The sequence below is a fragment of the Crinia signifera genome, chromosome 1 (assembly GCF_055691185.1).
Source record: "Crinia signifera chromosome 1, ASM5569118v1, whole genome shotgun sequence".
NCBI lineage: Eukaryota > Metazoa > Chordata > Amphibia > Anura > Myobatrachidae > Crinia > Crinia signifera.
In genome coordinates this window covers 116495803-116512919 of record NC_139217.1, presented here as the reverse complement: position 1 = coordinate 116512919, position 17117 = coordinate 116495803, and the positions used below count along the sequence as shown (strand labels likewise).

Sequence of the window (17117 nt, the reverse complement as noted above, 5' to 3'; positions counted from 1 at the left end):
AATGCTTATTGCACATTATGCCACACACCATAATGCCCATTTACACATTACAGTATTAGACACTCCGTAAAGTCCATTACACCTCATGCCAGAAATCCTAATGTTTATTACACATAGGCTGCTCGGGTGGCACTGTAGTTTCATCACTGTCTTTGAATCTTCTAAAATACTTGTTATAGCTATGGTGATTGTTCTCATTTGCACACATCACTTTGGACCCTATTCCAAGCCACAAGCAGTGTCGATACAGTTGGTCAATACATTAAGGCCCTTATTCAGATCTGATCACAGTACAAAGATGTTCTCAAGAGTGGGCAAAACCATGTGCACTGCAGTTTGGGAAGATTTAACATGTATGGTGAGAATTAAATTTGGGGGGAGTTATTTTGTTTTGGTGCAGGGTGAATTCAGACTGCATTATTTTTACACTGCAATTTTTTTTTTTTTTTAATTGAGTCTTTTATTAATACAAAAATACAAACATATTAAAACATACAAACGAGTACAACACTGTAGGATATCAAAACCCAATAATAAATCCTCCAAATCCACTTATGGATAATCATACATCTCATCCTACAACAATTAAAAAAGGACAAACAAGACAAACAAGACGAGCCGCACACCAAAGAAACAAAAAAAAAAGGGAACTACTAATCCGCGTTCGAACGAGGGAGTCCACACCCCCAGGAAAAGGATTAGGTCTCAACCATGGAGTATTACCTGAAGACTACAGACTTCTTACTGGTGATCAGGACGTTGCCCTAGACGGGAAAACTTCTGAAGGCACTTGGGGGTGAGTGAATCAAAACCAATTAACTACCACTTCACTACTTAATAAGGACAAACGGAGAAAAAATAAGAACTAAAATGAGAACTATACCTTGGAGAACCTTTCTACCCACTAAACATTTGACTTTTATTTATCTTGAGTTAACTGTGATAAGTGCTAATAAAGCATCTTGTGGTTAATTTGTTTAACTAGTGCACATAATAAGAACTAAAGCAGGATGATGATCTGTACTAATCCGTGACTACAAAAAAGAACGGAAAAAAAAAAAAAAAAAAAAAAAAATATTCGTGTCCACAAACAAGGAGAGATATATAATGATATAAATAAACAGATAGACAATAACTATAAAACGTGTATCAAACAATCAGTATCCCTCCATTATCAGAGTGAATCCATGTGCCTAGTGAAAAAAAGAAAATATTTATGTGAAATAACAAGCTGCCCATTCTAACAGCTCAGGTGCTGTACTCTATACCTCCGGCAGCTGTGAGAAGTACATCGAGGATTTCCACTTGCCCCAAATCTTATAAAATTTTCCATTTGCCCCCCTAGAGGCATATACAAATCTCTCCTGTTGGCATATTCTATTAACCAAATTAATCCATTCCCTCCTAGAAGGGGCCAACGAGGAGAACCATGTTCTGGCTATAATCACTTTTGCGATTGCAGACACATTCCTGACCATAACTTTCCATTCACCATTGCTGTTGCCTAATTCCCACACACCTAGTACCATGCTCAAGGGGGTTAGCTCTCCTCTTGGGACACCCAAGTTCACCAGAACAGTCGTTACTTCACCCCAAAAAGACTGAAGTTTCCCACACTCCCAGAGCATGTGCCAGAATGAACCAATATCAGTGCTACACTTCGGACAGCGATCCGAGTGCGTATTTGCAATTTTCTTTAAACCCACTGGCGTTACGTATATTCTATGGAGGATATTAAATTGAACCTGCTGGACGCGGATAGATGTTGTGGCTATACTAGGGAACGACACTATTTCATTCCAGGGTACCTGGGCTATTTCCGGGATATCTCCCTCCCATTTACTTTTCAAAGGTTCAAGTTCCTCTTGGCGCCAATTAATAAGTAGGAACTTATATAGTTTTGATAATCTTTTTGCGGACCCCAACTGCCTAATAAAAATTTTGCAAGGGGAATGTATCAGTTGGGATCCAATATTGCAGTGCTGCAACGCACTCTTAACCTGAATAAATCTAAACTGCATATAATTAGGAAGGGAAAATTCCTGTTGGACTTCCGAATAGGGTCTAAATTGGTCCCCCCTAAAAAATTGGCCAATAGAACTTAGCCCGAATTTAGCCCAAATAGTGCCCCCTTGCATTAGTTTTATGCTTTTAGTGTTTGCCACAGAGAAGATAGATGACTCGGGATCCACACCCTGATATTGTAGAGTCTTTTGAGCCCAATTCCAAATGGTCAATGCTTGTTTGAAGATTGGCGGGGAATCCCGCCGTGACTTCTGAGACAAGATTGCCTGTAACAAGGTATACTCCTGATCAAAATAGGCCACAAGTTCCCTGTCCTCTTTTGTAGATTCCCCGTCCCGAATCCAGGAACAGATGTGCGTCAACTGCGCGGCCATATAGTACAATTTCATATTTGGCATCCCAAGCCCGCCGTTAGCCCTGTCTCTACACAAGGTAGATATTTTTACCCTTGGGCGTTTGTTTTGCCAGATGAATGAAGTAAGGATTCCGTCTATCTCCTTAAATAGTTTATTGTTAAGCGTCACCGGGGAGTGATGAAAAACATACAGTAGGCTAGGGAGAATGGCCATCTTGATCAGATTAACCCTGCCAATTTGTGTAATGGGCAATTTAAGCCATCTATGGCACTTACGCCTAATTTCACCCAGCAGGTTGCTAATGTTCTCCTGGATGTACTCCATTGGATCTGCCGTGACCCAAATCCCCAGGTATTTAAATTTACTGGTTCGATGTAGAGGTACTGCCATCTGGACCTCTATTGTTCTATCTCCCAAGCACATTAAATTCGATTTAGCCCAGTTCATCTTGATACCTGAGTAGAGGCCAAATTTTTCCAGGCATTCCAAAACCACGGGTAGATCAAACTCTGGGTTTGAAACTCCAACCAGCAGATCATCGGCATAAAGGGACACCATATTACTGCAGTAATTACTATCCGCCGTACCTATCACGAGCTTCTGTCTCAGAGTACACGCAAGGGGCTCTACCGCCACTGCAAAAAGCAGCGGCGATAGAGGGCATCCCTGACGGGTCCCCCTGGCCAGGTTAAAGGGGGAAGACGTATACCCATTAACTGAAACCCTAGCGTCCGGCTTTTGGTACATCAATCTGACTGCTTTAATAAAGCCCTCCCCAAACCCAAAAGCCCTAAGAACGGCCCATAAATATTCCCATTCTATCACATCGAAGGCCTTTTGAGCGTCAAATGAAGCCAACGCAGCATTGCTGGCCTTACATTTATTTATCTGAATATAGGAGTGAACTCGCCTTAGATTTATCGCAGTGGATTTGCCAGCCCTGAAGCCCGTTTGGTCCGGATGAACAATGTGATCTACCACTTTACTTAAACGATTAGCAAAAATTTTTGCAAATATTTTTGCGTCTGTGGCCAAAACCGAAATCGGACGATAAGAGTCCATTTCGAGGGGGTTTTTTCCTACTTTCGGGATCATTGAGATCACGGCCGCTGACATAGACAAAGGGAAGGTATCACTGTCCATTATGGCTCGAAACAACTTAAACATGGCTGGGGCAAGAATTTTAACATATTTTTGGTAAAATTCGGCGGGCAGCCCATCCAACCCTGGGGCTTTATTTTTAGGTAACCCCTGAATCACCGCCACTATCTCTTCTAGACTTATGGGTGAATCCAGGAGAACTCTCTCATCCTCGGGTAAATTTGGCAGGCCTATTGAGCTCAAAAAACCCTCAATGGTGTCCTTACCCTTCTCCAACCGTGATTGGTAGATTTCACTGTGATACGCAGCAAAGGCCGAAGCAATTGAGGGGGTATCTGAAACCTGTTCCCCGGATAACCCCTTAATGCTGGAAATAGTCCTGGAAGGTGAGTCTTGTTTCGCTAATAGCGCCAACCACTTCCCTGAACGGTCCATGGTGGCACTCCTACGATGATCCCCCACTATTACTCTACGCGACTCTATATTTTGTTTGTAATCAAGCCACTCCTGCTGGGCGGCATGCCAAGCCGATCTATCCACGTCCAGACCTGTTGTTACATATTTGGCCTCCAGTTCTGAAACCCGATTCTCTAGTTCTAGGGACCTAAGCCTGTGAGACTTCTTCAGAAACGCGATCTTGTTGATCAGTAAGCCCCTGGCATACGCCTTAAAGGCTTCCCAGACCACAATGCCGCTTGAGGTCCCATTGTTTACTTCAAAAAACTCTTCCATCCTGGTTACTAAGTCCTCTTGATCATCCAACTGAGCTAACCAGAAGGGTTGCAGCTTCCAATAGCTAAACCCCCTATCAATATCCAGGTCAAGCTGAATGACTAACGGGGAGTGGTCTGAGACTCCACGGGGCTTGTAATCTATCTGCCGAATTTTATTTAGCAGACCAACGGAAACCAGCACCAAATCAATTCTTGAGAATACTTTATACGACGCTGAATAACACGAGAATTGCTTCCGTGCTGGATTCCTGATACGCCAGGGGTCACACCATCCTAAATCTCCAATAAATTCCCTGAATTTACTGCCTTCATTCCTCAAGCTCTGGCCAGGTTTCCATCTGTCTATCCGGGAGTCAAGGACTTTATTAAAATCCCCTAAGCAAATTGTTTGGGCATCGGGGTAGTCTGCCACAAACTCTGCAGCCTCTCTAATAACCTCGTATGAAAAGGGTGGGGGAATGTAAACGGAAAGAATACAAAGCCTAATCTGGTTAATCCGCCCCTCTAAAAAGATATACCTACCCCCCGGATCCACTTTAATTGTTCCAGGTATAAAGGCACATGACTTCCTAATCAAAATAGAAACCCCGCGGGATGTACTAGTGAAGGGAGCATGAAACAGGGAACCAATCCATGGCCGCCTCAAGGATAATAATTTGTCCCCCACCAAGTGGGTTTCCTGGAGGCAAATAATGTCGGCCTCATAATTCTTACATTGGTTCAGGACCAGGGCCCTCTTGATTCTCTCGTTCAAGCCCCTCACATTCCAACTTAAGCAACGGATCCCCATTGCGGCCTAAGCAGTAACCATATTTTCCTGGATTGCATGGATAACAACCTAAACGGGGTGCGGCCCGCATAACAATACATACATAAAAAACACTTAACATCGCCCCTACCCCAAACCTCCCCCCACCCTGTATTGCCTATCCAAGGCATACCTTGAGCCCTAGCCCTGTTAACCCTCTCTTCTTCTTTTGGGGCTACCAATACCAAGCCACCTCCCCCCCCCCTCCCACATCTCCCAACCTGCTTATCTACATAAAGTTAAGTACACACCCACTCCTTATCCCCCCACCCCACTAAGACATATTAACTCAAATGGCAAACAAAAGGGGTGAATAAACAGCAATAATTGCAACCAGTTACAAATATATCAATCCGGCTTCTTCGCCAAAACTTGGTGCTTGCCGGAAAATGTAGTATCCAGCCAGCTAGCTGCCTCCCCTGGGGACGGGAAGAATTTGGTGCCTCCATCTACCACAACCCTCAGGTTGGCTGGATATAACATATTATATTTCAAACCCAGCTCTCGAAGACAAGTTTTAATTTCCTTAAATCTCGCTCTATCCCGTTGAACCTCAATGGGAAAATCTGGAAAAATAGCAATTTTTCTGCTATCATGAAGCAAGTCCCCTTTTTCCCTAGCGAGGCGCAGCAAGGTGTCCCGATCCCTAAAGTTCAGGAATTTAGCAATAAGGGTTCGTGGCATAGCCCCAGGCACCGGTAGGCGGGAAGGGATACGGTGAGCACGCTCCACCGAGAACTGGTCCGAAAAGAACTCTCTGCCGAATACCTGAATTACCCAGTCCTCCAGAAATTTCTCAGCCTCCTTGCCCTCCACCCGTTCCTCAAACCCCAAAAAGCGCACGTTATTGCGCCTCAACCTCCCCTCCATGTCTGTGAGCTTATGGCGCAGTTCCTGTACTTGAGAGGAAATAGCTTTAACTTGAGTACTGAGGGGCGCAACATTATCCTCCAACTGGGAGACTCTGGTCTCTACTTCTGTAACTCGTTCCCTTGTCTTTTCAATATCATTCTTGATTGACAAGATGTCGGTCTGTACTATGCCCAACTGCTCAAGTAAACGGGATTCACACTTATTTACTGCCTCCAACACCTGTTGTAGGGTAACATCAGAGGGCGGCTGTATATTGCTGCCTTTTGCGGGTGAGGCCGCTGGTGTAGAAGATTGTGAGGTACTGCCAAGCTGGGATTGGTTACGGGCATATTTCTCCAGCCTTGCTGCGGCCGTGTTCTGCCCAGTTTTCCCCATACTGGTAAAGTTAGGGAGCTTTATAACCGTCAGCTGAGCCCCTGATGACTGAAGAATGAGGCCCTTCTGGCTCCCCCCAACAGGGCAGGAGACAACCTATCCCTTAACTGAGCCCGAAGGGGCAGCACTTATTAACTGTGTAATACAGCCACAGTAAAACCGTTAATTCGGCACCTCAGCAGTTTGGTTCAAATAGTCCAGGTGAAATTACCAGACAGGGTTAGTAACGCTTAATTCTCCCAGCAGGGCGCGGGTTAACTTACAAGCTGCGTTAATACCTGAAGCAGATGAGTTAACTTGCAAGCTGCGTTAGTACCTGAAGCAGATGGAGCATAACACGTTAAATGCACAAGTCATTCGCAAAGAGTCTACTAATAAAGCTGTTCAACAGTCTCAGTCCACTCAAGCCGCAAGCCTTTATGCCAGGGTTAGCAGGATTAACAGGTTAACTTGCAAGCAGCGTTAATACCTGAACCAAATGGAGCAGTATACGTTAAGCTGCACAATTCAGTGGCAGGCGTCTGTTAATAAAGCTGTTCAACTGTCTCCTTCCACTCAAGCCCGCAAGCCGTATTGCCAGGGTTACCAGGATTTACACACGATTACTGGTTGGCATCGGCGTCTGAGCCCCTCTCGTCCGGAAAAGGATGCTTGTCACGAAGAACAGCAGATACTGTATCCCTCTGTCCGGCTGTTAGCTGTATGGCTCAGCACTGCTGAAACAAGCTGCTGGGTCGATGTAAGGGATTTAGCCAGTGTTATTTAATGAACAGCCCGCCTGCATGCCACTGGACCACAAATAAACTGCCTAGTCGCTGTTTTCACTCCTATGGCTGCTCTCCAGACACCAGCAGCTTTCAGGGAACGGAGGATGGAGCGGCACAGTCCCGGAGCACCCAGCCGTATGGAGCCGACACGGGCGCCGCCTGATGACGTCAGACGCCCGGAACTCGAGGCACGGTGAGAGTCAGGAGGGCAGACAAGCGGCAGACCGCGGGTGGTTACTAACGACAGCCAGCCAGGGACGGCGGGACTTCAGGAGACAACCTTCGCCGAGACTGGAGCCAGCGAGCGGATTAAACCTCAATCACGGGTGGGTAAGACCATGGGTCCCGGAGCACAATGTTAAGCAGGAGGCATGGGAGGGGAAGGGAACACGCTACCTCACGTACGTGCCTCCGTGGCCCGCCCCTTCCACCAGCCGCCTTTACACTGCAATTTAGATTTCAGTTTCAACACACCCCACCCAAACTTAACTCTCTCTGCACATATTACATCTGCCCCACTTGCAGTGCATATGGTTTTGCCCATTTTGAGAACAAATTTGTACTGAGATCAGATCTGAATGAGGGCCTAAGTGTGTGAATGCGTCTTAGCCACAGTGCGCATATGTCCTTACTGTCATCGCTCAGAGATGCAGATCTGAATATTTTGCATGGTCTGTGGAATTCAGTGGGTGTACATGGGAGATAACGGGGGTGGCTATACAAATACATCTGTGTTGCTGTAAGCGGCTACTAGCAAAGATGTCCAACCGCTCACAAATTATGCCATACTCGGACTGAGAAGCTGAACCTGCTATAGATGCACTGCCAAAAGGCGCTGCATGTAGACATCTTGGTAGTAATGACATTGACCGTGGCAGAAAATCAGAAATGGATATAAATGCAGATCAATAAAGGACTGGAGGCAGTGATCCAGATACTTGAGATAAAATATCCCATAGACACACCTCACAGTATTATCAGTATAACTATGGGGTTTATTTTAGTTCATTCTTTCTGACAAAATCCTTCTTAGATGGACAAAACCATGTGCACTGCAGGGGGCAGATGTAACATGTGCAGAGAGAATTAGATTTGGGTGAGTTTTTTTGTTTCTGTGCAGGGAAAATACTGACTGCATTATTTTACACTGCAATACAGATCTCACTTTGAAGAAAAACCCCACCCAAATCTAATTATCTCTGCACAAGTTACATCTGCCCCACCCGCAGTGCACATGGTTTTGTCCATCTAAGAAGGATTTTGTCAGAAAGAATGAACTAGATTAACCCCCTATATTACTAATGCATACCTATTAGAGTATATTTTTTATTGCCTTTATTATTTATTGAGTTTTGTACGTTCTAACTCTCATAGTTATTGTATTTTCAGCTTGAATCTGCAAAGGACACAGAGGCTTCAGCAGAACTAGGCAGAACAAGCAGGTAATTGGTTTATTTATGTATAATGAAAGCTAATTTATTTGTTAATTATGATTTCAGAGGGAACAATAACCTAATACCTTCTTTCTTGTTACTGTGGTCATGAGCGCAACCAAATTTGCGATGCAATGTGACCAGAATAGATCAGGAGACTGCAATGATTCAGTTTATGAATACAACGCTTATGTACAGTATATGTGTGCAACTCAGGGCCGGTGTATGGCTTCTCAGGACCCTAGGCAAAACATGAACCTACTCCCCCCCCCCCCCCCCCCCCTCCCCCAAGGATGCTCCCAAAAATTGTTTGGTCCTCCCAGCCCTTCCAGGGAAGATGGACAAATCCCCTGCTGGACCTGGAGGCCTCCCTTTGACATCCACAACAGAGTACAAGGAGGAGGGGGCAGTAATGTCGGTAAGTGTGCCTCAAGGAAAAGTATGGTGGTAAGGTCTTATTGCACATTCCTCAGACAGCCATGATATTTTGATAGGCAGACTTGGTGGTGCCCCCCAGATCCTGGCGCCCTAGGCAAAGTCTAATGGTAGAGCCGGCCCTGGTGGAACTGAGTCTTTGAATTTGCATACGAAGTCCTATGTAGCAGCAGCAGCAGACGTGTTTTTTTCCCCAAATAACGTTCTGTTGTGCTTTGTATATAGATCCAGAGATCTCATATTGCACCCATGTTTATATTACTTAAGTCCCACAGCAGAGCTGCATACGTGGTAATTAATCACTGGTAAAATGTCTGCTAAGCATGCATAGTAGGCAGTGGTGCAACTATCGAGGGTGCAGGAGATGCAGCTTGTCACGCACCGGGGGCATACCTCCACAGCAGGGAGCATCCAGCGGGGTGCGTGTAGCGGCAGGCAGCTTTGCAGGCTCGGGTTGACGAGGCGACATCTCCGGATAGGGTGGCAAGAGGGGTCTCTGATGCGGCGATGATCTCCATCTTGCTGAGGCCCCGTGTGGGTATTGGTGCTGGTTGCTGGAGGCTGGGAGCTGTTGTACTCTGGATACTGCAGGTGTCCTCTTTGCAAGGGGGCACCATGTTGGAGACCAGATCAGACCATTCTCCTTGAGTCCCTGTGCTATGGTTTAATCCACTTCCTTAAGAAGGATCATGTTTTCAGCCTCTGGGCCAGTACCTCTAGTCTCTTACCTGTATCAGTGCTACAGCCCTGAGCTCCTGAGTTAACCCATGCTACGCCTGTCCTAGTCGCTGTCCCTTGAGCCTTGCGGTGCTGCCTCTGCTCACTGCTTGCCACGTGGTCATGGAGTCTGCTGCTGGAAGGTATCCTGATTTTAACAGATACCAAAGGGTCCAGTGTCGACTTCCAGTGTTGACTGCCAATGTCCAGTGTTGACAGCTAAGTGCTTCAGTCTACTTCCTGGAGCGTGGTTCAGTGGCAAGGCTCCACAGTGATTCTCAGTCATGTTCAAGGTACCACAGTTATTCCGTAATCTTCAAGGCTCCTCAGTGATTCTCAGTTGTGTTCAAGGTACCACAGTTATTCATAGTTGTCTCCAAAGTATTACAGTTATTCACAGTTGTATCCAAGTACCGCAGTTATTCACAGTTGTCTCCAAAGTACTACAGTGATTCACAGTTGTATCCAAGTGCCACAGATATTCACAGTTGGGTCTAAGTGCTACAGTTATTCACAGTTGTATCCAAGTGCCGCAGATATTCACAGTTGGGTCCAAGTGCTACAGTTGTTCACAGTTGTATCCAAGTGCCGCAGTTATTTACAGTTGTCATTTACTGCAGTTATTTACAGTTGTTCACAGTTGTATCCAAGTGACACAGTTATTCACAGTTGTATCCAAGTGACGCAGTTATTCACAGTTGTCTCCTAAGTGCCACAGTGGTTCACAGTTGTATCCAAGTACTATAGTTATTCACAGTTATGTCCAAGTTCCGCAGTTGATCACAGTTGTCTCCAAATTACCACAGTTGTTCACCCTTGTCTCCGAAGTACCACAGTCATCCACAGCCATCACCAAGTCTTTACAGTTATCCACAGTCACCTCCAAGCCTAAGGGCTAAATGTCGCATTGGGTGTCGACCGCAAAATGCGACCCAGTGGATGTTACCGTGCGGAGTGCATTGTGAAGCTGTGGTTGTTGCTCTGTGGGCAGTAATGTGGCGCAGTGGGCTTTGCTGTGTGGGCAATAATGTGGCACTATTTGCCACCTTCACTCCTAATGATATTTACACTGCCATCCACTGTCTGGCCCAACCTCCTTTGACCCATATCAGCTCAAAAACAAATTCTCTCCACCCACCCTTGCCATTCTAATAGAGCGCAGGGGGGCACTTTCAAAATCCTGCTACGCCCCTGTTAGAAGGGAAAATTCTGAATGTGTAGTAGGCACTGCGACAATACCAGTGACTTCTGTGCTATGAAGAGGAGGGGGCCCACCTAAAGTTTGCACATGGAACCCCTCCTCAGTTAAAATGGCCGTATTGCATGGCATATTGAGGATAGATGTATGGGAACACATCTGTAAGTGAAGAGTCGCATATAAGCTAGATGATCAATAGTACCAGTTACTGAAGTTACTGATAGACTGGTTCATAACCTTTGAAAATTTATGCTAAATCCTACAAAAACATATTATCATTCTGCATTTTTTCCTCCTCTAATATAAATGGAAAGATACATTTCTGGTGTAAGTGTATCATCAAACAGATTTTGGGACTAAAGTGTCAGATATTATGAAATAAGAAAGATGCAATGTCAAAACTTTCAGTAGAAAATATTGCACGTAATTTGGGACCACGTGATATGTGAAATCCAGTCAGGTTCATAAATATTGGGACTTCAATGCAATTCTCATATTTTGGGCTCTATACACCACCACAATGGGTTTGAAATTAACCAAACAATATGTGCTTTAACTGCAGAAGTTCAACTTTAATTTGAGGGTATTTACATCCATATCAGGTGTAGGAATTACAATGGTTTCTATATGTGCCTCAAACTTTTTAAGGGACCAAAAGTAATGGGACAATCAACTCAAAAGCTATTTCATGGACAGGTGTGTGCTAGTCCCTCATTAGTTCATCGTCAATTAAGCAGGTAAAAGGTCTGGAGTTGATTCCAGGTGACATTTGCATTTGAAATCTGTTGCTATCGACTCTCAATATGAGATCCAAAGAGCTGTCATTATCAGTGAAGCAAGCCATCATTAGGCTGAGAAATCAGAAGAAACCCATCAGAGAGATAGCAAAAATATTAGGTGTGGACAAATCAACTGTTTTGAACATTCTTAAAAAGAAAGAAGCCCCCGGAGAGCTCAGCAACACTAAAAGACCTGGAAGACCATGGAAAACCACTGTGGTAGATGACAGTAGAATGACTTCCCTGGTGAAAAGAAAAACAGTTGGTCAGATCAAGAACACTCTCCATGAGGTAGGTGTGTCAAAGTCAACAATCAAGAGAAGATTTCACAAAAATGAATATAGAGGGTTCACCACAAGATGTAAACCATTAGTGAGCCTCAAAAACAATAAGAGTAGATTATAGTTTGCCAATCAGTTCTGGAACATCATCCTATGGACAGGTGAGACACAAATACACTTGTACTACAGTGATGGGAAGAGAAGAGTATGGAGAAGGAAAGGAACTGCTCATGATCCAAAACATACTACCTCATCAGTGAACCATGGTGGTGGTAGTGTCATGGTGTGGGCATGTATGGCTGCCAATGGAACTGGTTCCCTTGTATTTATTGATAATGCGACTACTGACAAAACCAGCAGGACGAATTCTGAAGTGTTTCGGGAAATATTATCTGCACCTATTCAGTCAAATGCTTCAGAACTCATTGGATGGCTCTTCACAGTGCAGATGGACAATGACCCATACTTAAAAAGCAACCATAGAGTTTTTTAAGGCAAATAAGTGGAATGTTATGCAATGGCCCAAGAACAAGCAGGACCTGAAGACATTTGCAGTAGATGCATGGTAGAGCATCACCAGGGATGAAACCCAGGGCCTGGTGATGTCTATGTGGACCCCTAAAAAGTTTGAGGCACATATAGAAACCGTTGTAATTCCTACACCTGATATGGATGTAAATACCCTCAAATTAAAATTGAACTTCTGCAGTTAAAGCACATATTGGGGTTTATTCTAGTTCATTCTTTCTGACAAAATCCTTCTTAGATGGACAAAACCATGTGCACTGCAGGGGGAGCAGTTGTAACATGTGCAGATAGAATTAGATTTGGGTGAGTTATTTTGTTTCTGTGCAGGGAAAATACTGACTGCTTTATTTTTACACTGCAATATAGATGTCACTTTGAAGTAAAACCCCACCCAAATCTAATTCTCTCTGCACAAGTTACATCTGCCCCACCCGCAGTGCACATGGTTTTGTCCATCTAAGAAGGATTTTGTCAGAAAGAATGAACTAGAATAACCCCCATTGTTTGGTTAATTTCAAACCCATTGTGGTGGTGTATAGAGCCCAAAATATGAGAATTGCGTCAATGTCCCAATATTTATGAACCTGACTGTACATCCAGTTCTTATATTTTTAGAATGCTGATTATTGATGATGTCACACATTTAGCTAATGTAAATATCTAGAAATTAATCTATAACATGATTGGGAGTATCATTGTGCAGTAATAATGACTCCTAATAGAGGCTTGGTAGTCTGTGTTGTTGTGTTGTTCTGGTCTTACTAAATGCCTGTTTCATGTTTCTAAGTGAAGCAAAAAAGCAAGCAGCTAGGTAAAACTATGTTGCACTGCAGGTAGGGCAGATGTATCCTGTACAGAGAGCCTCAAGACCAGCCACCCAGTAAAAGGAAATGTAATCTAACCCATTCCCTTAGTGTGGCAAAATCAAAGTCACACTGCGCCGATGATGGCGTTTGTTGCAATTTTCCGATTTTTGGAGAGAAAAAAACATTAATTTGGCTGTGTTTTAAAAAAAATATTCTTGACCTAATTCTATTATGCTAAAAACCAACATTTTCTGGAAGATTTTAGGGGGAAAAACAATTAAGTGGTTAAAGCATCAAATTACAAATTTTCCTGTTTTTAGGCTACAAGCTGATTTCCTCATATCTGCATTTACCGTGGGTTTTTGCTTAAAAATTGTCGCACCCAGTTTTTTGCATTTGTAAAGAACAGGATCAGGGAGCGCGCATAGCCCTATTTATCTGAAATTGGTTGCGTTGGTAAATCATTAACATACAAATAATGAATACTTAATGTAGGTTTTCAAAGCTCCCCCCTAGTACCTAAAAAGATTACTATGCTTGAAGAGATTTCTTTGACCTGCAGAGGAATTGTCTTTTGTCTTTTTATTTTATTTGTTTTGCTCTTTTTCTATCTCTCCTTCTATCAGCAGTGCTGTGAATTATGCCCTGTTTCAGCAAGCAATGCCAGAAAGTATATGCTCATATGACAGTATTTTGATGATGAAAAATATCACAGAAGAAAACCTGTAGTAGTTTACGCTTTAATGTGACAGATGCCTGCGGTATTTTTCCTCCTAATACCATAGTTTCTACTGTATATTCAAGAATAAATATCCTCAGTTTCTGTTCACAGTTATCCCAAAAGTCTATATTCTGTAAATGCTGCTAGCGGATACCTTTCAATAAACTATACACAGGTATGGCTACTATGGAGAAAAAAGTCAAACCTGTATCCTTCCCTCCAACCACCTTCATCTCGGGATTATTGCTAGAATTAGGTGCTAGAGAACTTGATGTGTTATCATTTAAACAGATTATAGAAACAAAGTTGACTTCATTCTCCAAAGTTGACTTCTTGCACTCTGGGTCCGATTCAGAGTTAATTGCTGATGTGCAAATCCGCTCGATTATCAAATGACTGCGCATGAGTATGGATTGTAGCACGCATGCATGAGCCAAAATAGAGACCGAAACAGCGACAATTTCTAATCGCAATCCCCTCCCAATTCGACAGGAAGTTGGCATTTGGGGGGTGGTAACCTGACATTTTCTGGGATATGTCCGAAGAAATACAGGTGTGCCCAGGCATAATAAGGAAGGATGTGTGATGGCAGTGCTGTCCTTAGTCTGTATCTGTAGCAGAGTTGTGGAAGGATCAGACTTAACTCACATTTGCACAGACAGGGATTATCGCTCGATGATGAGTAGCAGCCTGCAACATTTTTACTATTCACTGGCAGATTTTCACAGGGCGGGTTTTCATTCTGTCCGAGCGGCGACTAACTACTCGCAGTCATGTGCAAATGAGCGATCAGGTCTGAATCAGGCCCCCTTTTCCTTGCAGGATTCAGGAAAATGCCTTAGTTAGAAATGTCACTCATAAAATATGGGGCTGGTTACTGGGAAAAGACCTGTAGGCGATGGGCATTCTTTTTATTCAGGGGGAACTTAATGGCATTCTCCATTAAGGGCAGTATTCAATGAGAAAAATTTGCTGTGTTTTATGGCGAGTTTGTGCTATTTTCGCGTTGGAAGGAGCATTTTGCTCTCCAAAAGTGAACCACCCTATTCAATGTGATATTTTCGCCGTCTTTTTAAGTGATTTTCGCCGTGTCTCTCCGTGTAGCAATTCTCCATCTTTTCATGGAGAACTGGAATGTGAACTTTTAAACTAAAAGGTTTTTTTTTAAATTTTGGTGTAAAAAAATCAGGATTTTTTTTCTGTGAAGGGGCATGGTATTTTTATTCATGTGCTTATAGCACATGAATATATATGACATTTTTTTAAAAATATTTTTAATTTCTTTTCTTTTCTTTTTTTTTTTTACTCAGAGCAGCCAGCAGGGGGCCGGAGCTCTCGAGCCGCTCATTAGATATTCATATATTCACTGCACCCGATCATTACATATGCACGATCGGGTGCAGTGAATACTGGGTCCCCCGCTGGCTATAGGGGGGGGGGGCAGCTTGTGCTGCCTGGGTCCCGGGGAGCCCTCCTCCCCTCCACATATGTTCTGGGACAGCCAGGGAGATTTTAATCTCCCTGGCTGCCACCGTCCCCCGGCTCCCTGCCAGCTCCCTGCCGCGGACGCTCGTCCGCAGCAGGGGTTAAGACTCGCCGCGAGTGGCGGCGAGTCTTAACCAAATTGAATAGTGGGAGCAGGAGTGGCAGCGAGCCCTCCGGAACAGGGCGAGTGCATGGCGAGAGAAAAAATCTCTCGCCATGCACGGAGAATTTTCTCATTGAATACTGCCCTAAGACATCACTTGTGCATAGCAGAAATCGTGAAAGTTAATTGTTCCATCTAAGTACTGAAATGGTTACAATAACTTAACAGAGTGTAAAATAAATGTACATGCCAGCCTCCATTCCTATAAGATGTAATGCAATGAAATATATATGAAAGCAGTCTACTTGCACTTACAGCATCAATTTTTCATCCACTACTGTTTTGTCTACTGAAGGATTTTATTAACTGAATGTATTCTAAATGTATGTGGTGTAAGTATTCCGAACATACTGTTTAGTTTAAACATTATCAACTTACTGTGGGCTACTGTATTATATTGTACTTTTACTTTTACCCTGGTCAACTACAAATGAAAGAAAACAAGCCAGATTCAAGTTTTAATAGAGCACTTCTGCCTACAAAAAATGATTCCATATTTATCAGTCTAGCCACTAACAGTGCTATTACCAGCCACACAGATACTGTACATCAGGCATTGTCAAACTATGGCCCTTCAGCTGTTGTCTCATAATGCCTTGCCACAGTTTTGCTATTAGGGAATGCGAAAACTATAGCAAGGCATATTGGGATGTGTAGTTTCACAACAGCTAAAGGGCCACAGTTTGGCCATGCCTGCTGTACATCATTGCAGGCTTGCCTACCCTCCTGGAATGGCCGGGAGCCTCCCAAAAATTGGGTCCACCTCCCAGCCCCCCCCGGGAAGGTGGGCAAGTCCCCTGCTTTCTGTTCAGAGCCCCCGCTCTCCCCTTGCCCGCGGGTTTAATTACTGCAAATCGTGGGTCCACGGTGAGGGGCTTAAATGACGCGATCGCGTCATTCCGCGTCATTTAAGCCAGGCATGGGGGGCGGGGACAAGTGACGTCTGCATTGCCCCGTCCCCCTGATGTGTTGCCTCTCCGGGCTTCTCCCGGAGAGGTGAAATTTAGGGGGTTATTCTGGTTCACTGGCAAAGGCGAAATCCCTCTCTAATGGACAAAACCATATGCATTGCAGGTGGGGCTGATGTAACATGTACAGAGAGAGTTAGATTTGAGTGTTTTATGGTTTCTGTACAGGGTAAATACTGGCTGCTTTATTTTTACACTGCAACATAGAAATCAGTTTGAAGTACAAACCCCTCCCAAATCTAATTTTCTCTGCATAAGTAACATCTGCCCCCCTGCAGTGCACATGGTTTTCTCCATTAGAGAGTGATTGTGCCTTTGCGAGTGAACTAGAATAACCCCCTTAAAGTAGGCAAGTATGCATCATTGCAACCTAATAATAGTGTTTTCTTTTTAAATCCAACTTGCTTATATGAGGATTACCATTGTTGTCCTAAACTAAAACTAAACTGAAACATCTATTTGTCATTTAAATATATATAACCCTGACTAAGGTGTCTCTTAAGGACTTTCCCTTGAGCTTAACAATTACTGTATGTCACTGGTTTCTTCTATGCAAAGGGATCA

General features: G+C 43.9%; 1 protein-coding gene across 2 annotated transcripts in view; it reads left to right on the top strand.

The window, feature by feature from the left end:
* MAP9 (microtubule associated protein 9) overlaps positions 1–17117 on the top strand; it is an 81622-nt gene that overhangs the window by 41654 nt on the left and 22851 nt on the right. For both annotated transcript variants that reach the window (XM_083172195.1, XM_083172186.1), the window contains exon 9: positions 8429–8481. In XM_083172195.1, the coding sequence (XP_083028321.1) occupies positions 8429–8481 (53 nt within the window). The remainder of the gene's footprint in view (positions 1–8428; positions 8482–17117) is intronic.